Consider the following 23,836-nt stretch of genomic DNA (forward strand, 5'->3'; position numbering starts at 1 on the left):
CTGCCTCACTCTTAGAATGACCTCACAATAACATGGGCCCATCCAGACAATCCAAGATAATCTATCTCAAGATCCCTAGTTTAATTCACATCTGAAAAAGTCTCTTTTGCCATATAAGGCACCATATTCACAAGTTTCAGATGTGGACATTTTGCAGGGGTGGGTATCATTCATTATTCAGCATACCACAGGGTCTAATGCTGCAGGTACCCAACAGGGCCTAGACCCTTGTCCTCTTTCTCCAGGTTTTTCTTCTTCTTCACTATACACAATTTTCCCTCTTTTATTACCCAAGTCCATTACAACAGGAGAGATCCTACTCTGCTCAAGAAATGGCACTTACTATCAATTTTAAGCTTAGCTTCTAGTAGTTAGGGAATGATCTTCAAACAACTTTTGAATTTTTCCAGTAGAAACTTTAAAAAATGGTAGCTGACCAAGTCACTGATTAGATAAATAATGTCCGTCCAGCTTCATACTCAGTACTTACGGCCTGAGTGTCTCTTCCACCTGTAAATTATAATCTATGTGATGAGGTGACGATCTAAACAGTTATGAATACACACATTACATCACTGAGAGTTTGTGGGGTTGTAGATGCTAAGCGGATGGGAGGTCAGAAAAGGAGACCACGACAGAAGCAATCAAGGTTTCACACGAGAGAAATAACATGAGCTCAGTCTTCGGGCATGGCTCAAATACAGACAGACTGCTGGTATGGCATGAGCAAAGGCATGCGTGATGTGACTGAAATGTAAGGAGGGCCTTAAGGATGCCAGCTGAGTAAACTGCAGGAACTAGTCAGGAAATGAGCAAAATAATAGAAAAAATTGGAAGGTCTTGAAATCTGGTCAGAGTTATTTAAAAGGCAACTCAAGTCACTGTAGGTTTACTGGCAGAGACCTCATAATGGAAGATTTCAGGGATATAAATCTAGAAACAACATCTGAGGGGGCTAATAACAAATAATAATTCACTCACCAACTTGAGCTGGAATTTTATGAGGGTGCCTACCTGAGGGTGATGTTGGTGGAAGCTGAATGACACAGCTGACATTTCAGAGGAAGAAAATCTCAGAAGTCAGACAAGAGATTACTTCTTAGAGAGGAAAGAGCAGGCAGTCAGGATGACTTCCCCATTTCCAGCTTAGCAGACTCACAGAAGGTTGGCATCAGGGATATAGATCAGGAAGACGGGTAAACAATCTAGAAGGGAGAGCTGAGATTCCTGGTTCTACCAAGATCAAGGAGACAGTTGAGATGATTTCCAAGAAGGCAGAAGTGTAAGGATGGAGGTGGTGGAACCACAGGGCTCAGGACAGTTACTTAGAATGGTCAGCACTGACCATTAAAGCTTCTGGAATTCATGACTCCTTGGTGGAAGGTTTCAGATCCAGATAGGGGGCAGCTGGTTAAGACTCCACAAAAGTTCACTTCGTTAGATGGGAAGATGTACAACTTCAGGACTCAAGAGGGGGCCATGGTATATCGTTAAATTAAAAACAACAAGATACAGAATGACGTGTATTGTATTCTACCTTTGGAAAGGTGAAAAGTAACTACATATGCCTATATTCTTATAATTGCATTAAAAAACTCAGGAAACAAACAATAGAAATTATTGCAAGCAATTAACCTCGGTAAGACATCAGTGAAATTTCACCACTCCATAAAAGCAACCATAAAACTGGCAAAACCTGACAGAATAAGTTTCTTCTGAATTCTCTAAATTAACCAAAGACTTGCAGCAACCCAGGGAGAGTTTATTCAAGGAAAACTGAGTTTCAATAATAACGGTGAGTTTTGTGGCATTTTAACTTACCCTAATCCCATCTGACTCCTCAACTCAGCAGTAGCCTTGGAAAATAACAGCTCACATTTCTGGTGATAGAAGGAACAGAACAAAGCTAGAGCTTTTTCAAAGCCTCATTCCCAAACAACAGTCATTATCTGACCTGTTTGGTGGTTCCCAGGAAGACCCCACTTGAAAGGCTTGTGGGAACTTGCACAGCGCTAAAAACTTCTAGGAAGTAGGTATTTGTCAAACGTTTAATGGCAATGTTTTAAAGCGTTACTGTCTGAGGTGATGGAAAACAGACGGGGTACACAATACACAAACCAGAAAATGAAAGGAAAACCTGAGGAGTGAGATGTCCATAGATTTGAAAAGTCCTAACATATTCCTGGGAATCTAGAAGGCCCATGCATACACACTGTAATTAAACTTTCAAAAGCCAAAGCCAAAGAGAGAATCCTGAAAGCAACAAGAGAGAAGCAAGTCATCATATACACGGGATCCTCAACAAGATAAACAGCTTATTTCTCATCAGAAACCACGGAGGCCAGAGAGAAAAAGAAATATGTCAACCATGAATTCTATACCTGGCAAAACTATCATTCAAAAGTGGAGAAATCAAGACATTCTCCGATAAAAAAAGCTAAGAGTTTGCTGCTAGTAAACCTGCCCTACAAGAAATGCTAAAAGGAGTTCTTTAGGCTGAAATGAAAAGACACTAACTCGAAATACTGACTACCAGTAAAGGTAACTACATAGGTAAATACAAGAAGACGATACAAATGCATTTTTTGTTTGTTTCCTATCTGATTTAAAAGACAACTACATAAAGCAATAATTATAAATAAATTAAAAATCTGTTATGAATCTATGTTGAAACACAATGTACAGATGTAATTTGTGACAATAATAGCACAAAAGAGGGAGGACAGAGCTATACAGAAGCAAAGTTTTTGTATACTATCAAAATTAAACTGATAGTAACCCAAACTAAATTGTTATAAATTAAGATGTTAATTATAATTCCCAGGGCAACCACTAATAAAATAACCCCAAAATTTATAGTAAAAGGAAAGTGGTTACCTGTGTGTGCCTCTGTGTGTCTGTGTGTCTATCTGTGTGTCTCTCTGGAGAATAATAATAATGTGGATAAGAGGAGAGAGTATAAATGAGATTTTTTTCAGCTTACACATTTTATATAGCTTTGAGTTTTTTGAATCATGTAAATACATTATCTATATTAAAAAAACATTTTTTGTTGTTTTTTTGTAAGAAGAGTTAGTGACTACAGGCCACAAGTTTGGCAATAAAACATTAAAAAGCAGGTAAATGAATGAGAAGTCTTCTTAGACAAAGGGACAAAGCAAAGAACATGAGAGGTGAGGAGGGAAACTGTAGCATACAAAAACTGTTACCGTGTTAAAAAGGTGGGCATCTTTGCTCTGAATCAACAGCAGAAAAAAGTCAAGGGATAAAGGGATAAAGCTCCTTGGAAGGAACTGTGACCGTCTCTGAGGAAGTGAACTCCTCACGGCCTCAGCCCACTTCCCAAACAAGGATGGCTTGGAGGAAGGTTCCTCGCTCCCACCTGGGTATCTGCTCTCACCTGGACAAGTGCCTTGAGGAGGATATGCCTGCTCCACCGACCACGGTTCTTCTCCTTGCTCCAACAGGGAGATGACCTCAGGCTTGGCGATCTTATTCCCTACATGTGGAGGAAAAACACAGACTTGTAGAGCCATGTAACCCTCCCTTGTCTATTTCTCATGAATGACTTCACTTCATGCTTTATGAGCAATAGGGATTTCATCCTTGAACCTCAGGGCTCAAGATCATCTCAGCCCTTCTGAGGCCTCGTAAGCTTGTAAACAGAGAGTAGCACAGGGGATTGCAAGGGGGGCAGCATCGTTTACTTGGGCAGTCCCCGCCTTACCCACAGAGAGCAGATGCCCATAGGTCTCCAGCATCACATCACGGTACAGGGTCCTCTGAACAGGGTCCAGCTGCCCCCATTCCTCTTGGGTGAAGTCCACAGCCACATCCTTGAAGGTCACTGGTTCCTAAAAGAGCACACATGTTCCTCCTCAGCCCGGAGCTACCCCCACTCCAGTGTTTTCTGGGGATGGAGTGAGGCTGACAGCCCTGGAGAGGAGATAGTACATAGAGGAATTGTCCTGGATGCGTTCGGTATTCTCACTGACATGGGTCAGGTCTCACTGGGAGCCACCCAGGGCCCTGCATTTGGGATGTACTCTTAGGGAGTTAGATATCTGGGCCCACAATAACCACAATAGAGATGAGCAGGTCTCTCCTAAGATCTTGCCCAATTCTAGTTAACACTGGCTAGTATGGACAGGACTCCCATCTGGGCAATTCCTCCTGCTTCTCTGGAACTGCAGACACTTAATAAGACTGAGACCAGGACCAGGGTGGATGCAGACTCTGAGCCCTGGTCACAGACCAGAGAACCTGGGGCTCAAGTCTGCTCCACGTGTAGATCTAGGACCTGGAAGGGTGACCGCCTTCTTGGCCACAGCAGAGACACTTCCACTCCCAGATTGTCTCCGACCCAAGGACTGGAGGTAGGGGTGAGACAGGATTAAGCAGAGCAGCCCAAGCCAAAGAGAATCACTTACAGTTGCTGTCAAAGCACTTTGATTTTGAAAAAGTTCAAACTGATGTTTTTAGGAAAAAGAGAACCAAGAATACCCACTAGAAAGCTAAAGGGAAGTCTGATTTTTGCAATGAATGCATCCCTTACAGTCCTTTGAAGCCATCAACGTGAGCCTCAGGTATCTGGGCACTTCCAGGTTGTGGCAGGGGGACTGGGGAGCGAGCTGTGCTTCATGGGAGGTGAGTGAGCGACAAACCCCACAGCCCCTGTTCCTTCCTAGGGCCCCCTCTTGGGCTGTCTGTGCACTACAGTCCTCCCTTCCATGTCAGTGCAGAATCATCCCCAGGACAAACACCCACTGAATGGATACACGTGCAGTGCGCTTCCACTCCAAGCATCCCTCCACTTCCTCACAGCCTGCTATTCACTTCTCTTCCACCCACATGTGGCCTTCCTTTCTGTCCTGAGAGTCATCCCCGACCAGGGTCAGCCCTCATGCTGGTCTTCAGTGTAGACTTTGCTCTGCTGGTCTGAACTGCTCCTCCTCCACCTTCACATGACTGGCTTGAAACACAGAACTGCTTCTGCTCCAGTGATTCTCTAACTCCAAAAAGCATTTACAACTGCTATTCACAACCTCCTTTAGTGAAACCCTCCTTAGCCTTGGACTCCTCCATTCCAATTTTTTTATTTTCCTCTTACAGACATGCCCAGGCCTCAGTTTCCTTACTGGCTGCTGCTTCTACATTTTTGGGGTAAACTTTTTTTACTTAAATGTAACATTCGGGTAGAGAAGTGCACAAAACCGAAGTGTACACCATACCTAAACTCAATGCACTTTCAGAGTGATCACACTTGGGAGACCAGCTGGGAGGCCAGGCTTCCTGCCCAGGGTGCTCCTGGTGTGCCCATCTCATGCTCCCTAATCTCAAGGGTGGCACCTACTTAGATGGCTTCAAAGTTCAATAGTTAACAAGGTCCAAGCCCACACTGTGGCAGCTGTCAAGCCGGTGGACTGAGCCACAAGTTCACCTCCCACCCTTCCCAAGACCCCAACAGATCCCCATACACATACTTAAAAAGGAACAAAACCACCACATCTAATTGACACAGAAGGAATGAAATCACTAGAGAGATTCTGCAACCCCTACTAAAATAGTGGACATTGGCAATGATCATCGATGACTGCTAAACCACAGGTGAAAGGCATAAGGGAAATGTCCGATGGAGGGGTCAGGCTGACAATACCTGCAGCCACTAATCCATCACATCACCTGGAAATGGGCCAACCAGACAACCTGTGCCCACTGATGCAGGACAGTAAGAAGGACCCAGCACCACCTATCAAGTACTCTTGCCCAAAATACAAAGCCTGAATCTGCCCTATCCTCTAGCTCAACTACCAGTCTATGGGAGACAGCTGGATAGAGGAACTCATCCAAGGACATCACAAAGGCAAAATCAGGCAACCCAAGACAGGTGACCTGGTTTCTTCAGTATATGAAGCACATGCAACATGTGGTCCTTGCTTGGATCCTAATTTGAATAACAACTGCAAAAGACATTTTGGGGACAAGTGGGGAAAAGTGAATACGGGCTTGGTATTAGGTAATAGTAAGGAATTACTGTTGTTAATTTTGTTGGGTGTGTAAAGGTATTGTGTTTATCTTCTAAAAGGTATGAATGTCTCAGATACATACACAGAAGTGTGAAATGATACAGTATCTGTGCTTTGCTATAAAATACTCTAGTTTTTTTTTTTTAAAAGGTTGTCCGAATAAATGAAAAGGCAGAAAGTTGGAAGGTGACATTTGCTAAGGCTGGTGAATGTGGGTGTCTGTCATCAGCTGAATAATGGCACTGCCAAAGACGTCCATGTCCTAATGACTGTTATCTTAATATGACAAAAGATGTCATAGTTACAGAGATGTGATTACGTTAAGGATGTTGAGATGGGAAGACTATCTTGGATTATCCAGTGGGCTCAATGAAATCACAAGGGTCCTTACAAGTGAAAGAGGTAGGAGGGTACGCGCCAGAGAAAAGGAGACAATGCAAGCAGAGGTCGGAGTGATGCACACTGAAGATGGAGGAAGGGGCCATGAGCCAAGAAATGGCAGGTAGCCTCTAGAAGCGAGTGAAAGCAAGGAAGCAGCCTCTCCCCTGAGCCTCCAGAAAGAACACAACCCTGTAGACCCATTCTAGACTTCAGACTCCAGAACATGAGAATAAATTCATGTTGTTCTAAGCCATTAAGTTTGTGGTAATCTGTTATAGCGGCAACAGGAAACTCGTAGGGTTTTTAAATCTCCTAAATTTTTTTTTTTTTTTCTTTTTTGCGGTACATGGGCCTCTCACTGATGTGGCCTCCCCTGCTGCAGAGCACAGGCTCTGGACGCGCAGGCTCGGCGGCCATGGCTCACGGGCCCAGCAGCTCCGTGGCATGTGGGATCCTCCCAGACCGGGGCACGAACCCGCGTCCCCTGCATTGGCAGGCGGACTCTCAACCGCTGCGCCACCAGGGAAGCCCCTCCAAAAGTTTTTTTTAAGAAAGTAAACGACATAACGGGCCAGCGAAGAGGCCGTCGGCATGTGGTGTTCTACACATTCCCGCAAGATGGGGAGATGAGTGTGGCTGACCAAGGAACCAGAGCAAAGGAGACCCCAGGCCTGCACATTAGAAGGGGCTGCAGGGGAAGCAGGACCCCAAGAGAGGCTCTGGGCTCTGAGCTTAAATGCCACTGAAGCCAGGAGAATCAGGCTGCAAGGTCTATACTCAGGACCTCTATATTCAGGACAACTTTGCCAGTTGCCCCACATCCCTGCCAGCCAGTTTGCCTTGTGGGAAAAACTCCCTGGACCCTCCTCATACTCAAGAGTGTGGGAGGTTCTCAGGCTGCCTGGATGAGTGACTACCCTGGAGTTGAGACCCCTTCAGCCCAACACAGGGAGAGGGGAGGGGTCTGTGGCCTAACAGCCAGCTGTGCACCCAGGAAACCGGAAGCAGAACCGACCTGGTGATCCTGGCCCACCGAGGCACATGGAGATTAGAGTGAGACTTGTCAGGGGAGGGAGGGAGAGAGACAGATAGAGACAGAGACCTAGAGGCAGGTCAATCAGGAACCAGACCTGCTCAGGTGCACAAAGCAGATCTGTCAGACACAGCCTCACAGCTCTTCTCTGGTAAACAAAGACAGACCAGAGGGCCCCTGCACACATGAGGAACATCTGCACAGGTGGAAAGACTGAACTTAGCAGCTAAGAGGACAGAGAATCCAGGCAGCAGTCACATCCAACTTCCAATGACCTATACTTCTAATTCCCAGATTGGAAAGATTCGGTATAAAATAGGACAGAATAATACAAGAGGCTCAGAGAATATGAAGAAGAGATAAAAAACACAGCAGTCAGGGGGCCATCTAACAGACAACCTCAGAAAAATAATATAAAGGAAAACAGGAGGGAATTTTTTAAAAACACAGGACTTCTTTAAGAAAGACACAACCAACACTAGCCATAAACAAAGACAGATATATTTGACAAAAATATACCAAAAAACATTTCACTGATAAAAGACACCATAGAGACAAGCTATAGATTTGGAGAAGATAATCCATATGTGGCAAAGACTCAGGATCCAGAAAGCATGAAATGCCTACATATTAATGTGAGAATCTACAGAAATCTAGGGATGGGAGACACACAGAGAAAGAAGGAAATACAGATGGCCAATAACTCATTTAAAGATATTCAACCTCACTAGCAATCAAAAACATGCAAATTAAAATAATGCAATAAACTTTTGTGGTCTTGAGGTAAACAAAAATTAAAAGACCCGATATTAATATTGTCAAGTGGCAGCAAAGATGCAGGGAAATATGCACCTTCTGAGTGGGGAGACTGAGAAGGGGCTTTGCCCTTTCAGAACCACGTGGAAGCACTGGTCACACGGAAAACACAAACACCCTAAAACTCAGCGAAGTGCTGCCTCCAAGGTATGCCTAGATAAACTTAAATGTGCGCACAAAGCAAAACTAAAAGAACTTCCACAGGGCTTTGTTTGGAATAGGAAAAATGGTGGAAGGAGGAAGGACTTATAAGCTTATTCTCAGAAGAGATGAGTAGAGTGCGCTTCTCTGATGTGGCAAAAGGAATGTACTTGACCTTCATCTACCACATGGATATACCTCAAAATTGACCTTGAAAGGTGTAGAAAAGCTACATGTAGAAAAAGCATTGTTAAAAAAACCAGATTATTACCTTATAATGTCTATATAGTTTATTACCTACATGAGTATGAAAATGGATTAACTATGTACGTATCTTAAGTGGTTGTTGTCAGGAAGGGTGCAAAAAGAATGTGATTGGGGACTAAAAAGAACGAAAGGTAAATATGGCAAAACATTAACGATGATTTGGAGTGGGACCCTGTTTAATCACTTTTTATACTTTTCTGCAGTTATGGAATTTGTCAAAATAAAAATTTAAATAAAAAATATTTTCAGAGTTGAGAGATGTCATCAAAACTGGAAGGGCCCATGGACTGCCAATCAGGAAGAAAAAAGACCCCTAGCAGAATATGCCCCAATGTCAGGGCCCACAACTCCTGGAGGCCTTAGGGATACAAAGAAAATGCAAAACTGAGGCTGGTGATGAAACAGAAGAGACAGCAGAAGATAGGCACCTAGTCTCACCAGCTGTGGAGACAAGAGGTGGGGCTGGGAGACGAAAGCCTCAGTTACCTAATGCTTAGGAGCAAGGAAGCAGAACAGAGAAGGGCCCCACCCCCTAGGTAGGAGTGAGCCCTTCCATTTCACAGGTAACCCTTACCTGAACTCCTACTTTCCAAATATCATCTGCCAGGATGACTTGCAAAGATGTTTCACCCAAATTCTTGTAAACATTTTTGGACATGTTGCTTTGTACACAAGTATAATCATTTATCTAGACATTCTAAGGCACTTTATGAAATCTGACACACCAGCCTCACGTTTAAACTACAGGAGGGTTTAAGAGAGGATGTAGGGGGTTCTGAGCTGGGTCTTAGCTGTTTACCTGACAGCTAAGGATCTCATCTGATTGCTCCTGCATTACCTGAATTCTCTGACAACTGGCCCCTTCATGGAACCTGGGGAAGTCCAGATATACTCTCTGGCATCTTCAGAATTTCATTATTTATTAATATTTTAGGGCAAGCTCTTTGCAGAGAAGGAAAATATAACTAAACTGTGCTCAACCTTGAAACAACCAAAGACGGAGGCAGAGTATTCCATTAATTCGTGTTTTATGTGAATGTTTACTGTGCAGAAATCTTTGGTGGATTGTTATAGTGGGGGTTTGAGAGTTTCCATATTTGGGGGGGTCTGGCTGGGGTTTTTATATGGGCTGGGATATTATTATTATTTTCCCTATTCATCAAAATAATGGGCTCCCACTAGCTGAAACTTCACTAACCAACATGTTTGTAAGATCAGACTATTCAGATAACAAGGGATGACAGCATTTGATATTTTCACCAGGTGAATGCTTTATTTCAATAAATATTTAATTTGGAGGGAACAATAGAGGGATAAGGCGCTCTTGTTTGTGTTCCCAAGACCTCACTTAATACAAAACTCACACATTCAAGTCTTGAGTTTCCCACAGGGAAAGATCCAAAGTGGGTGTGGGAAGGGGCCAGGAGTACATGCTCACAAATCACAACTCTTCAGACATTAGAGGGTGGTGTTATTTTAATTCTCCATTTTATTTTCTCGGCATTAACTCTAATAACTCTCAGAAACCCTCATATAAATGGACAGCAGAGTGCAGCACAGTGGTTATTAGAATTTCTTCACAGCACTTTACTACAGCTAACTTCTGTTCCCAAGCAACTGATCAGGGCCCATCTTTCAGCCTAGTCTAGCTTCACTATCGATTGTCTGCAAATGACCGCACGTTGTAAGAGCAACGAACACCAGTCACCCAAGCTGTGATGCCCTCATTACGTGGCTCAGACCTGAGACGGCAGTGCTGTGACGTGGGGACAGCATACTCACGACGTGCTTCACCAGTCAGCCTTGAAACCGTGGGAGGTTTTGTTAATTTTTTTTTTAACTTGGCGGGAGGCGTAATGCTAAGCAGAGATGTTATTAACATTTTTATATCACAGTATCTCACATTTGCTTGATTCATTATTTTAACTTAGAAATGAAAAATCTAAATATAGTAATGAAACTATTTTTGTTTTTCACAGCAGACAATCATTAGAGTACATGTAAATGTGAAGAACTAGGATAAAAATCTCTCATTTAGAAAAAACCCTAAGAAACTGAAACATAAGTTAAAAATGGCTACTTCCAAGTCATGAAAAGAAATAAAATACTGATAAACGATATGACATACAGGACCCATGAAAGCCAGACACAAAAGGCCATATATTATATGATTCCCTTTATATGAAATGCCCATAATGTGCAAATACAGAGAAAGTAGATTAGTGGTTGCCAGGAGCTGAGAGTTGGGGAAACAGGGAGTAACTACTAATGGGTATAGGGTTTCTTTTTGGAATGATGAAAATGTTCTAGAATTAGATACTGGTGATGGTTGCAGAGTTCTGTGAATATACTAAAACCCACTGAGCTACATACTTTAAAAAGTTGAACTTTATGGTACATTAATATTTTAATAAAGCTTTTATTAAAAAAATTTTTTTAAGTGGCTGCCTCAAGTAAGGGGGCTGAGCAAGAGGGGAGGAGGGAGATGACACCTGTCCAACATCATGAACTGTGCTGCCCTATTTCTCTTGGGAGCCACCCTTGTGCCCTTACAGTCACGAAGTCCTCCTGCTTCGACTCCCTTATACCTCTCAGATCTGGCTTCCAGGTGCTGCAGACTGAAGCCTGATACGCCAGCCTGCTTCCCACAGCCCCCATTCTTTCCACTCCCCTGCCAGAGGCAACTTTCCAGCCACATTCTAGACCCTGGTTCCTCCTGCTTCCAACACTTCTGAGGCTTCTCATTACCACCAGGATGGAGACCCAGCTCGGTGGCGGGCATTCAGGATGCGGCTGGGTTTGTCCTGGCCTCTTTGGCCTAAAATCTAATTATGGCCAGCCTTCACCCAGATGCTGGTCATGTGGTGTGTCCCCATGGTGCTACAGGAGGCCAGATTCCTGCTCAGCAGGCTATGCCCACCTGGCTGATGTGTCCCCTTTACCCCTTGGCTCAGGGGTGTTCTATCTCCCAGGCAGCCTCCTCTCCACAGCAAAAGGACCCCAGGTGCTCTGTGCCCCACGGCCTCTATGCAGACTCTCCCAAGGCATCAGTTGTGCTCAGCTCCTCCAGGGCTCAGGGCCTCCCTAAGCACCTCTGGCTTGTGTCCTGAACCACATGTGCAGCACTAGGCAGATGGTGAGGTCTCAGCAGTTGACTGAACCACCCTGGAAAGTGGCATGGGAGCTCCTCAGGATGGGGGCTAACACTTCACCTTGTTCTCCTCCCAGTAAGCACAGAGCTCAGCAGACATCATCAATCTGAGTCAGGCACTGAATACATGAGGGAAGGTGGGAGGGAAAAAGAGGAGGGGGATGCTAGCCAGAAGAGGGTTGCCCCTTATCCACCAAACAGCCCACAGCACAGCTGGGGCCCGGGACTCTGAACAGGCTGGTTGACAGTGAGGCTGCAAATCATGGAAAACAGAATTCTCCCGACCTGTGCTCAGGAATCAATAAACTTCTAGCTGATTCCTTCTTTACCCAAACCCTAGCTGTGGTAAACTGAGGAAGTACATCGACTGGGATGGCCGGGAACACCCTGAACACCGTAGGGAACAGGGCAACCCTTCACGAAAAAGCAGAAGCCCCATCTCACCTGGGCCTGGGCTGTCGGAAGCCTGGGGGCCCTCCTTCTCTCCTCAGGGGTCTTCTCCACGCACCAGGTAGAGTCCTGAGGACACAGAGCTGGGGGAGGAAAGTGAAGTCACAGAGGCAGTTCTCCCTCCCAGAAGTGTGACCACATGAGTCCCACCTCCTGACCCTGTCCTTCCCCTTTGGGCAAGGGAAAAACCCTACCTCCTCATGTTATAGATGAAAGCAGTGGGGCCGAGAAATTAAAGAATGTGCCTAAACACAGGGATAATCTCCCCTTGCTGAGGTACTGTCTTAGACAAAGTGTCTCTTCACAGACTTTCTAGGCCTGAGCCCTAAGTGGCCACACATTCATTCTCATGCATCCTGTCCTGGAGATATCATCACACTGTACCCCCCAGTGGAGTGTTCTGGTCCCTCTCTGTTCCAGCTCTGCCCAGAGACAGAGCTGGACCAGACCCCACGCCCCCGGCCCCCTCCTCCCCAGCTCTAATTCCCTGGCAATGGCAGGTTACGGTTGGGAGAGACCACAACATGTTAACTAATGTGGCTGATGGGGACACAAGTTGTTTTTTTGCCACACCATGAGGCATGTCGGATCATAGTTCCCCGACCAGGGATGGAACCCGCATCCCCAGCAATGGAAGTGTGGAGTCTTAACTGCTGGACCACCAGGGAAGTCCGGGGACAAAAGTTCTTGACTCACCCCAGGAGGCCCACGGGTCAACAGCCGCCATCCCCCAGGACTGGTCCGTAAAGATACCTGCATCAGAGGATCCAGTTAGGACAAGGAAAGGAAAGAACTGTGACACCAATCCTAGTGACTAAAGGCTACAAATGGAAAAGGAGAACTGTCTCACTAATGCGCAAAACAAAATTCCATAAGTAGAGACCAAGGACGTGTGAAACAAACCCAACATAAGCTAGATTTATAGCAGAAATGCACAGGTGGGTCACTTTCAGGAATTTTATTGATATGACACAGCAACAGAACAATTAAGGACAGAACTACTTAAATAGGCTGGACAGGTATTTGATAAAATTTAACATTACTTAATTCTTAAAAAATATTAGTAGAAAGATACTCCTTTGATATCTTTAATGACAGATACACGAAAGCTCGCTTAAAGATAAAACACACCACTGACACTATTTTAACATTGTTCTTATATCATAAAACACTGCTATATAATAAGAAACAATAATAATAGTAAAAAAATACGGGAGTAGTAGAGAAATTTTGGTTGTACGTACGACTGTCACACAAATCACTAGAAAATCTCTTAAAACTAATGAGACTTCTCAGGAGATGACTATGAAATACACAAAAATTACACTGACTTTAATACAAACAACCAACTTTTTAAAGAAATCTCACTCAGTTCTAATTCTATACCAAGACAGAGAGACCCCCCCCCTCCCCAATCCCAAAAGCCCTCAGCCCCTCTCCAGCACATCATTGCTGGGGAGGCCCAGAAGAAACAAGATTTGTACTCACCCCACGAAGCCCACGGGTTGATGGCTGCCATCCTGCAGGATTAATCCACCAGGAGCTTGCCCAGGAGCAGTGGATTTGGGTGATTACTGAAAGCAACTGCAATACCCACCTAGTGATAAAAGTGTAAAAAGACAAAAAATGGTCTTTCCTCACAGAAGATCCAGTGGGAATAAAGAGAACACATCCACAGAAACAAAAAGACTCCTACAGAGCATTATAAGAATACAATTTACATGTCAAAAACATAACAGAATTTCTTAAGAGAAATGAAGGGTGACAAGAATTAGCTGAAAAATGGGCACGTTCCAGAATAAGAGAGCAGAAATTTGTCAACAGTTCTCAAGAGACAGCTACTGACAAGGACAAGGTAGCTTTTCTGTTGATTTAACGAAAATTACTATAAAATCTACGTACAACCTTCACATGTAAGTGGCTGTCTAGAGCAGAAAGGAAGGAGGAACGGGGGAATGAATGCTTAATGGGTTCAGGGGTTTTTTCCTTGGGGGTTGTTATGAAAATGTTCTGGAATTATATAGTGGTGATGACTGCACAACGTTCTGAAAGCACAACAAAAATCACTGACTTGTACGATTAAATGGTTAATTTTATGTTACGTAAATTTTAATCTTTAAAAAAAAAAAAATCCACCTGGAAGACCTACCAGGCCCAAGTCTGTCTGTCTCTGCTGGTGCAGAGGCCAAAAGCAAGCCGGGTTTGGAGCCCAGACCATCCCCAACTCCCTAAGTTCTAGGCTTATTTATGCAAGTCCCGCACCTCTCTGAGGGCCCGACACCCATTGGCAGAGCTCTGCGGATTCCTGGGAGAGTGCACAAAGCGCTGGGACGCCCACTGGGCACCAGGGGCACCGGGATCTGCGCCCGAACTCCAAGTCGGCGCACTGAGTATTCTGCACTCTTGCCTGCAACTTGACAAAGTCCTCGGTCACTGTACGTTTAAAGGAGCCCTGGGCTGTTCCCAACCCACTTTTGACTTGCCTCTGCGTCAGATGAGAACGGACTCGTACGAGAAACGCCCGCCAGGGAAGGAAAGGTAGACTCCCCGGAACGGCCTCGGAGGGGTCCTCGCCTCCTGCTTCCTGGCCTCCCGCCCCGGATTTCCTCCGCAACCCTGCCGCGGGTGCGATGCTCTCAGCCCGTCCCGGGAACGGCCGGACTCACCTGGTTCGCAACCACCGGCCTCGCACCCCTGAGGGCCAGTGCCCGCCGCTCTTCGCGGGCGACTTAACAAGCTCGCGTTTGCTTCGCCGGGGACGTTCGGCCCGGCTCGCCCGTGCGTCTGGGGTTCCCGCCCGGAGGACAAAGGCCCGACGCGCAGAGCTCACCCAGGCCCGCCCAGTTGTTCCAGCGCGGCCGCGAGGCCGTAGGCGGGCCGAGGGACCTGCCCTGGCGTCGCGCCCGCCGCGAGTGTAGGCGTCGGCTCTCTCCACCCGTTCTCCCGACCTCCCGGCCAGCGGCAGCGGCAGCGGCAGCAGCAGCAGTAGCAACCCCACGGACCGGCCGACCGCCTCACCTCAGCAGCGGACAATGGCGGTCGCTCCCCCCACCCACCCCGGCCCGGCGTCGACCGGGACGCGCCGCGCAGGCTGCTGGGAGTGGTAGTTCCAGGCGGAGCGCTTCCGGTTAGACCTTGGCAAGTTCCTGGAGGTGCTCGGCCTCCGAGTTCCTCCTTCTAGGGATTTACCCGGACCGCCGTGCCAGAGACCTCGGCGAGGCGGGCGGTGCTTTCCCAGCGGCGGACCGCGCTCCCCAGCCACCGCTGCCTGACGTTAGGGGGCCTCGGTAAATCGCCGGTCGGCGAGCCTCAGTTTGCCTGTCCGTAAAACGGCGGCTTGCTGTAGCCCCACTTAGCGGTGGGAACTTGGTTGAAGTCTGAGCACTTTCCTTTTCGTTCAGTAGTTAAAAGATTGTAAGGAAGTGGTTGTTAGGATACCCTTTTTGGACAAGGAACCTAATTTTGAGCTTCCCCTCACATATGAAGCCCTACTCCTTGTTACCGAGACGAATTTGAGTCCGCTGGACCGAGGCCTCCTTCCCAGCTGTGTTGGGGGTGACCCTTGCTCAGAGCTCCCTAGCCCCTTCCTCCTTGCTCCTTATTCGCCATGCCTGTTCATTTCTCCACCCTAGTTTCGACTGATTAGTTGGGGGGACAGCATGGTGGTCAGAGAGTGGCCAATTGCAGAGAGCCTTAGGGGCATCGGAATGGCTCTGGCTGTGAGCCAGGGCATGGTTCTGAGCAGAGCAGTCATGGGCTCTGGCCTCCTCAAAGGATCACTCACTGTGGCTTCTGTGTGGAGAGCAGAGTTAAAGAGGGTGAGGGAAGGACCAGAGTGACCTTTGTACCAATGCAGTAATCAACGTGGGTGGTGATCCGTGGTCAGATTGTGGAAATGTTAGCGTTCAAAAGGTAGCGCCAACAGGCAGTAGGTTAAAGGTTGTGCATCATGGGCTGCGGTCCAGTCTGTAATACCCAGAACAAGGAAGGGCATGGAGGAGGCCTCTCAATGCAGAGCAGTTCACCAGGGCCCGGTGGGGAGTGGGTTACAGGTGTGTGATGATACTGCTTCCCTAATACCCAGGCCCTCTCCTACTTCAGGTACCCCAGCTTGTTGGATGCTACCTTGTTCTCTCTGTCACGAGGTGGCAAACGCTGGGGCGAACAGCCATCTTGGATGCCACATTATGGAAGTCTGGGCTACGTCTGAGCTGTTACTGAGGTTTCTGAGTGGGGAGAGACCAGAGCAGTAGGAGAATCTAGGTTGTCTGTGGACATGCCCTTCCTCTGAGAGGTGCCCAAAATGTGGTCACTCCATGCCACGTGAAGGGCTTCAGCTGGTTCCATTTCCTCAAAACCAGATAAGAATGAAAGGTAAAGGGGGGGCTTCCCTGGTGGCTCAGTGGTTAAGAATCCACCTGCCAATGCAGGGGACACAGGTTCGAGCCCTGGTCTGGGAAGATCCCACATGCTGCAGAGCAACTAAGCCCGTGTGCCACAACTACTGAGCCTGCGCTCTAGAGCCCATGAGCCACAACTACTGAAGCCCGCGCACCTAGAGCCCATGCTCTGCAACAAGAGAAGCCACCGCAATGAGAAGTCTGCACGCCACAATGAAGAGTAGCCCGCACTGGCCACAACTAGAGAAAGCCTGCACGCAGCAAGGAAGACCCAGTGCAGCCAAAAATAAATAAATAAAACTTAATTAATTTTTTTCTTTTTTTTAAGGTAAAGGGAGGAGGAGTCCAGGATACATTACTTGGAATAAGTAGGGTATTTTATGAACTGGGTTGTAGGGTCGCCAATAGTATAATAACTAGCACAAGTCAGCTAGACTTGAAGTTACCTTATGCTCTCAAATCCTAGGATTAACTCATCTTCTCCAGCTAAGAGTCCAAGAGTCACTAAGGTCAACACTATGGGATTCTGAGTCCCCCCAGAAGGACGTCAAGATGCTTCTTTACTGCTGGTGACCATGCAGAAGCTCCCCCTTCCACAGCTTTTCTTTGCCACCAGTTCACCATTCAGCATCCAAATTCTCACATCTCTGGAATTTAACGTTAGACGTCTGCTCGTTTTTCTTTTAAGAAAAACATGTAAAATATAGTAAACTCGTCAGAGATTCAATGAAACCCTGTGAACACACTCCTAAGCTGAAAAAAAAAAAAATCAACCTACAGGCTGAAACACCTGTGTTTCCCTCGCCAATAGAGAAACCCCCCCTTCCTCCAGAGGCAGCCACTATCCTGAATGAGATGTGGATCACTCCATACATTTCCTGAAACTTTACATGCCTGTGTTCGAAAGCAATACAAAGCACGTTTTGCATTCATATAAATGCATAAGATTTCATCTGCAACTTGCATTTTTTGCTCCATATATAAGGAAAGATTTATCCTTTCAGTGTTGTTTTTTTTTTCCGTGTGGCATGTGGCATCTTAGTTCCCCAACTAGGGAATCGAACCCGGCCCCCTGCAGTGGAAGCATGGAGTCCTAATGCATTATTTAAAAACTGCATTATTATTATTTTTGCATTATTTTTAAAGATTATTTTTTTGACGTGGACCATTTTTTAAAAGTCTTTATTGAATTTGTTACAGTATTGCTTCTGTTTTATGTTTTGGTTTTTTGGCCATGAGGCATGTGGGATCTTAGCTCTGTAACCAGGGATCGAACCTGCACCCCCCTGCACTGCAATGCAAAGTCTTAACCACTTGACAGCCAGGGAAGTCCCAACAATTGCCTTTTTATATGCTTATAATGAACAACTGGAAATTGAAAATAGTAAAAATACCATTTACCGCAACATCAAAAAATATGAAATACTTAGGGATAAATGTGACAAAAGATGTGAAGAATTCATACATTGAAAACAAAATATTGCTGACAGAAATTAAAGAAGACCTAAACAAATAGAGAAATATACTTGTTTATATGTTAGAGGACTCAATATTGTTAGGATGTCAATTATCTTCAAATATATAGATTCAATGCATTTCCAATCAAAATCCCAGCAGGAGTTTTTGTACACATGGAATCATATGAAAATGCAAAGACCTAGAATAATAAAAACAACTCAGAAATGAAGAAAATTGGAGAGTTAGCACTATCTGATCTCAAAAATTATTATAAAGTACATAATCGAAACAGCATGGTATTGGTATAAACAGATACATCAATGAAACAGAATACATAGCTCAGAAATAAACCCATACATCTATGGATAACTGATTTTTTACAATGGCACAGAAGGCAACACAGTGGGAAAAGGATAGCCTTTGCAACAAGTAGTACTGGAACAACAGGATATCTATCTTTTTTTTTTTTTTTTAAAAGAACTTTGATCCTTAACTCACACCGTGTACAAAAATTAAAGTGGATCAACAATTAGAACCCAATTTTTGAAAAAAGAGTAAAATATTTTCATGAAAGAAGATGGGCAAATGACAAACAAGCACTTGAAAAGATGCTCAACATCAATAGTAATTAGAGAAATATAAATTAAAACCACAATCAGTGGCTTCCCTGGTGGCGCAGTGGTTAAGAATGCAGGGGACACAGGTTCAATCCCTGGTCTGGGAAAATCCTACATGCCACAGAGCAACTAAGCCCATGCACCACAGCTACTGAGCCTGCGCTCTAGAGCCCGTGAGCCACAACTACTGAGCCTGCGTGCCACAACTACTGAAGCCCGCGCACCTAGAGCCCATGCTCTGCAACAAGAGTAGCCACTGCAATGAGAAGCCTGCGTACCGCAATGAAGAGTAGCCCTTGCTCACCAAAACTGGAGAAAGCCCACGCGTAGCAACAAAGACCCAACACAGCCAAAAATAAATTAATTAAATAAATAAATTTATTTTAAAAAAACAGGGCTTCCCTGGTGGCGCAGTGGTTGAGAGTCTGCCTGCCAATGCAGGGGACGTGGGTTCGTGCCCCGGTCCGGGAAGATCCCACATGCCGCGGAGCGGCTAGGCCCATGAGCCATGGCCGCTGAGCCTGCGTGTCCAGAGCCTGTGCTCCATAACGGGAGAGGCCACAACAGTGAGAGGCCCGCGTACCGCAAAACAAAACAAAAAAAACACAACGAGAATCCAATACACATCTACTGGAGTTGCAAAAATCAAAAAGACTGGCTATACCAAATATTGATGGGGATGTGGAGGAACTGGAACTCTCATACTTTGCTGATGGGAATGTAAAATGGTATAACCACTTTGAAAAACAAAATGACAGTTTCTTAAAATGCTGAACTTACACCTACTGTATGATCCAGATGTTTTAATCCTATTTATCGAAAAGGAAATATATGTCCATACAAAGACTTGTACACGATACTAGTGTTCATAGCAGCTTTATTTGTAATAGCTCCAAACTGGAAACAACCCAGATGTCCACCAACAAATGACTGGATAAACAAATTGTGGTAGATCCATAAAATGGAATACTAGTCAGCAGTAAAATGGAATGACCTATTGATACATGCAACAACATGGATGGATATCAAAATAGTTATGTTAAGTAAAAGAAGCCAGTTCCCCCTCCCCCCAAAAAAAGAGTATGCAACATATCATTCCATTTATATACAAGTCTAGAAAATTCAAGCTAATCTATAGTAACCGAAAGCAGACCTGTGGTCATTTGGGAACAGAGGAATGGGGAAGGATGTGGAGAGGTAGGAGGAGGGACTTCAAGGGGCATGAAGAAACGTGCGGGGGTGATGGTCATATTCATTTTCTTGATTGTGGTGATGGTTTTACAGATTTAAACGTCAAAATTGGAACTTCCCTGGAGGTCCAGTGGTTAAGACTCAGCGCTTCCATTGCAGGGGGCACGGGTTCAATCCCAGATAGGGGATCTAAGATCCCACAAGCCGTATGGCGTGGCCAAAAGAAAAATAATTTTTTAAAAAAAGGTCAAGGGGGGCTTCCCTGGTGGCGCAGTGATTGAGAGTCCACCTGCCGATGCAGGGGACACGGGTTCGTGCCCCGGTCCAGGAAGATCCCACATGCTTGCGTACCGCAAAAAAAAAAAAAAAAAAAAAAAGTCAAGTGGACTTCCCTGGTGGTCCAGTGGTAAAGAATCTGCCTTCCAATGCAGGGGACGCAGGTTCGACCCCTGGTCAGGGAACTAAGATCCCACGTGCTGCAGGGCAACTAAGCCTGTGCGCCTCAACTAGAGAGAGAAGCCCGCGCACCCCAGTGAAGGATCCTGCATGCCGCAGTGAAGATCCCGCGTGCTGCAACTAAGACACGATGCAGCCAAAAATAAAATTTTTTTAAAAAGGTCAAAATTTATGAAATTGTACACTTTAAATACGTGCAGTTTATTTTTATTTATTTATTTTTTTGGCTGCGTTGGGCCTTCGTTGCTGCGCTCGGGCTTCCTCTAGTTGCAGTGATCGGGGGATAGTCTTCATTGCGGTGCGCGGGTTTCTCATTGTGGTGGCTTCTCTTGTTGCGGAGCACAGGCTCTAGGCACAAGGGCTTCAGTAGTTGTGGCACGCAGGCTCAGTATTTGCGGCACACACGCCCTAGAGCGCATGAGCTCAGTAGTTGTGGCTCACAGGCTCTCGAGCACAGGCTCAGTAGTTGTGGCGCATGGGCTTAGTTGCTCCGCAGCATGTGGGATCTTCTAGGACCAGGGATTGAGCCCGTGTCCCCTGAATTGGCAGGTAGATTCTTAACCACTGCACCACCAGGGAAGTCCATGTGCAGTTTTATTATGTGTCAATTATATTGCAATTAAGCTGATTAGAAAGTCTTTTAGGAGAAAATACAAGCTACTATTTTTAGGACCCAAACGTAGTTGGGATTTTGAACTGAAGACATAAAACACAAACAATGAAAGAAAAAAGACATTTTTAAAAATCCTTCTTTTCTTCAAAAGACACCATAAACAAAGTAAAAGACAGGACTCCATGCTTCCACTGCATGCACAGCTTGAGGAATCCCAGTTCCCCCACCAGGGATTTGAACCCAGGCCACGGCAGTGAAAGCACCAAATCCTAACCACTAGACCACAAGGGAACTCTCTGCAATTAATTTTGAGTACTTAGGATTTTTGTTATTTCAACTGTTTAAAAAACAACAAAAACAAAATTGAAAAAGATCTTTCCAAAATAACTGGATATTTACCTAAGGAAATTATTCTCACATAAAATCTCTAAAAGAACATCATTAACAACAACAACAAGAAAAAGTTACTGTGGCCAATAACACTGAAAATATTCCTCTTTTTATAGCAAAACCCAGGCCATGGCAGTGACAGTGCTGAACCCTAACCACTAGACCACCAGGGAGCTCCCTGCAATTTTTTTAAAAAAATATTTATTTATTTATTTATTTGGCTGTACTGGGTCTTAGTTGTGGCATGTGGGATCTTCGTTGCCACGTGCCAGATCTTTAGTTGCGGCATGTAGGCTATGTTAGTTGCAGCATGCAGGATCTACTTCCCTGACCAGGGGTCGAACCTGGGCCCCCTGCATTGGGGGCGCAGAGTCTTAACCACTGGACCACCAGGGATTTTTGAATATTGATCTTGTATTGTGCAATCCTGCTATACTCACTTGCTAGTCCTAATAGTTTTTTTCTTTTTTGATTCCATCAGATTTTTACATTGAAGATCAGTTAATCTGTAAATAACAGATTTTACTTCTTCCATTCCAATACGGATTCCTTTTATTCCATTTTCTTGCCAATTGCCTTAGCTAGAACCTCCATTACAATGTTGAATAGAAGTGGTGAGATCAGACATCCTTGTCTTGTTCTCATCTTAGACGTAAAGCATTCCGTTTTTTACTATTGAGTGTGATATTACCTGTAGGTTTTTGTAGATGCCTTTTATCAGGTTGAGGCAAGGGACATGAAAGAACTTGCTAGCGTAATAGAAATGTTGTGTCTTGATATGCATTTGTCAAAAATGATTCAATGGTGCCTCTAAGATATGAGCACTTCACTGTTCTGGGTACACAGCAAAATTCTAGGCTAAGGGGATTCTCAGGATGAGAAAATTACTTTTGCACTTGGAGTTCTTCCTGCCCCAAGTTTGGGGCTCTGTTCCACCCGCTCACTGTTGTCCAGGGCTCTGCTGCTCTCTCCTTCTTTGTTCAGAGTTGCTCTAGCCAATTTTGAGGCCTACCTGCACCCAGACCAGTTGCTTGTCCCCAGCGTGCTCACCTGTGAAGGGGCCACCTCCTTGAAATGCATCAAGGCTTCCTTGCTCCCAGCCCCTCTTTGGTAGTGTACCATAGGAGAGTATAATTTTTAAACTTTGTTTTACTCATTGTTACATTGGGAGCTAAGGTTGTTCATGCACTCCTACATCTTCACTGGAAACAAGTTTGATGTTGTCATTTTCTTTAAAGCTACCTCTGTGATTAAAATGTAGTCAGGGGGAGAATCACAGGTGAGGGCCCCAGTAAGCTTTTCCATGTTAAGGATCTGAATCTTAAATTCTGGATAAAATGGGAAGACACAGGAACTTTCTCCACAGAGGCTGGCATGACAGGAGTTAACGTTTCAGCAGGAATTCTACTTGCTGTTTGAAGAATAAACAGGTAAACAAATCTTTGCAAACTCTGATAAATGGTGTGACGAAGGATCAGCTAGGTCTGGTTGGTCATGAATGTCCTTTCTAAAGTGATGTCTAAACCCAGACCAGAAGGATGGGTCTCAGCTTCCCAAAGGTTATGCTGGGTGGACTGTGGTTCCAGATGGAGGGAAAAACATTTGCAGGCACCTTGCCAAGATTCCAGGAACCAGAACAGGGCCAGTGCAAGCCAAGCAGGGTGAACACCTGGGACAGTGCTACGGTGGGAGCATTCAGAGGCAGGCAGAAACCAGACACAGGCTGAGAAGTTACTTATTCTGGGAACTGTGCTGAATAAGTAAGCTGCATGTGTATCAAATGGTACACATTCACTGTAAACAAAATCGCTTAGGAAAAGGTAGAGCAAACATTGCTTAAAAGTCCCATTACCCATAGATAATCAATGTCAACATGTGGGTGACATTCTTCCACAGAGTTCCCCTGAGATTTATGGTTTCATAGAGTTGGGATCATCCAGGTTGTTATGAGCCTAATTTTGTCTCCCAACAATATGCCATTTAATTTCTGCACCACAGTTACTTAAACATTCTCCTATTGGTGAGCATTTCTTATTTTGCTGTTATAAACCGTGCTATAACAAAGGTCCTAGGGCCGTGTGCGTTCATAACTGGGCAGTTATTTCCACGGGTGAGACTGCTGAATCAACTCATGAGCATACTTTACATATGGACACTTCTAACCTGACCACCCTATAAAGAGGGTGCACCCATATAACCATCCATGGGTGCTGAATAATAGGGTCAATTTCCCTACTAGTTTTGCCTACATCCAACACAGTCTTTTAAAATCCTTGCCAGTCTTTACCTGTCAGTTAGCCTCCTGGGACTGAATTTTCTGCAGTCTAGACAGAACTTCCTTACTAAGATTTTTGTATTAAATGAGGTTACTTAGACTGAATGCTTGGGATACTGCCTACCTCATAACAGGTGCCCAAGTATATACTTTTATCATTTTTATTTATAT

At 45.1% G+C, this 23,836-nt stretch overlaps 2 protein-coding genes across 15 annotated transcripts in view; one reads left to right on the plus strand and one right to left on the minus strand.

Moving 5' to 3' along the window:
- The window catches only part of ZNF606 (zinc finger protein 606), a 63,583-nt gene that overhangs the window by 14,150 nt on the left and 25,597 nt on the right, over window positions 1–23,836 (minus strand). For 3 of the 14 annotated variants that reach the window (XM_049703250.1, XM_049703249.1, XM_049703248.1), the window contains exons 1-7: window positions 14,932–15,069; window positions 13,754–13,862; window positions 12,962–13,018; window positions 12,260–12,348; window positions 3,728–3,854; window positions 3,401–3,499; window positions 1,822–1,880 (exon numbers count right to left, since the gene is read on the minus strand). In XM_049703250.1, the coding sequence (XP_049559207.1) occupies window positions 1,873–1,880; window positions 3,401–3,499; window positions 3,728–3,854; window positions 12,260–12,348; window positions 12,962–13,018; window positions 13,754–13,784 (411 nt within the window). In that variant the 5' untranslated portion in view covers window positions 13,785–13,862; window positions 14,932–15,069 and the 3' untranslated portion in view covers window positions 1,822–1,872. Of the gene's footprint in view, window positions 1–1,821; window positions 1,881–3,400; window positions 3,500–3,727; window positions 3,855–12,259; window positions 12,349–12,961; window positions 13,019–13,753; window positions 13,863–14,527; window positions 14,679–14,931; window positions 15,072–15,095; window positions 15,229–23,836 lie in introns of those variants that run through there. The other 11 variants (XM_049703246.1, XM_049703247.1, XM_033411736.2 and 8 more) reach the window with 8 other exon arrangements.
- LOC105748730 (translation initiation factor IF-2-like) lies at window positions 14,020–19,132 on the plus strand. Its single transcript, XM_033411949.2, has 3 exons — window positions 14,020–14,026; window positions 14,657–14,754; window positions 14,999–19,132. Exons 1-3 carry the CDS (start codon window positions 14,020–14,022, stop codon window positions 15,395–15,397), a joined length of 504 nt encoding a protein of 167 aa, XP_033267840.1. The 3' UTR covers window positions 15,398–19,132.

This window comes from Orcinus orca, chromosome 20 (assembly GCF_937001465.1).
Source record: "Orcinus orca chromosome 20, mOrcOrc1.1, whole genome shotgun sequence".
NCBI lineage: Eukaryota > Metazoa > Chordata > Mammalia > Artiodactyla > Delphinidae > Orcinus > Orcinus orca.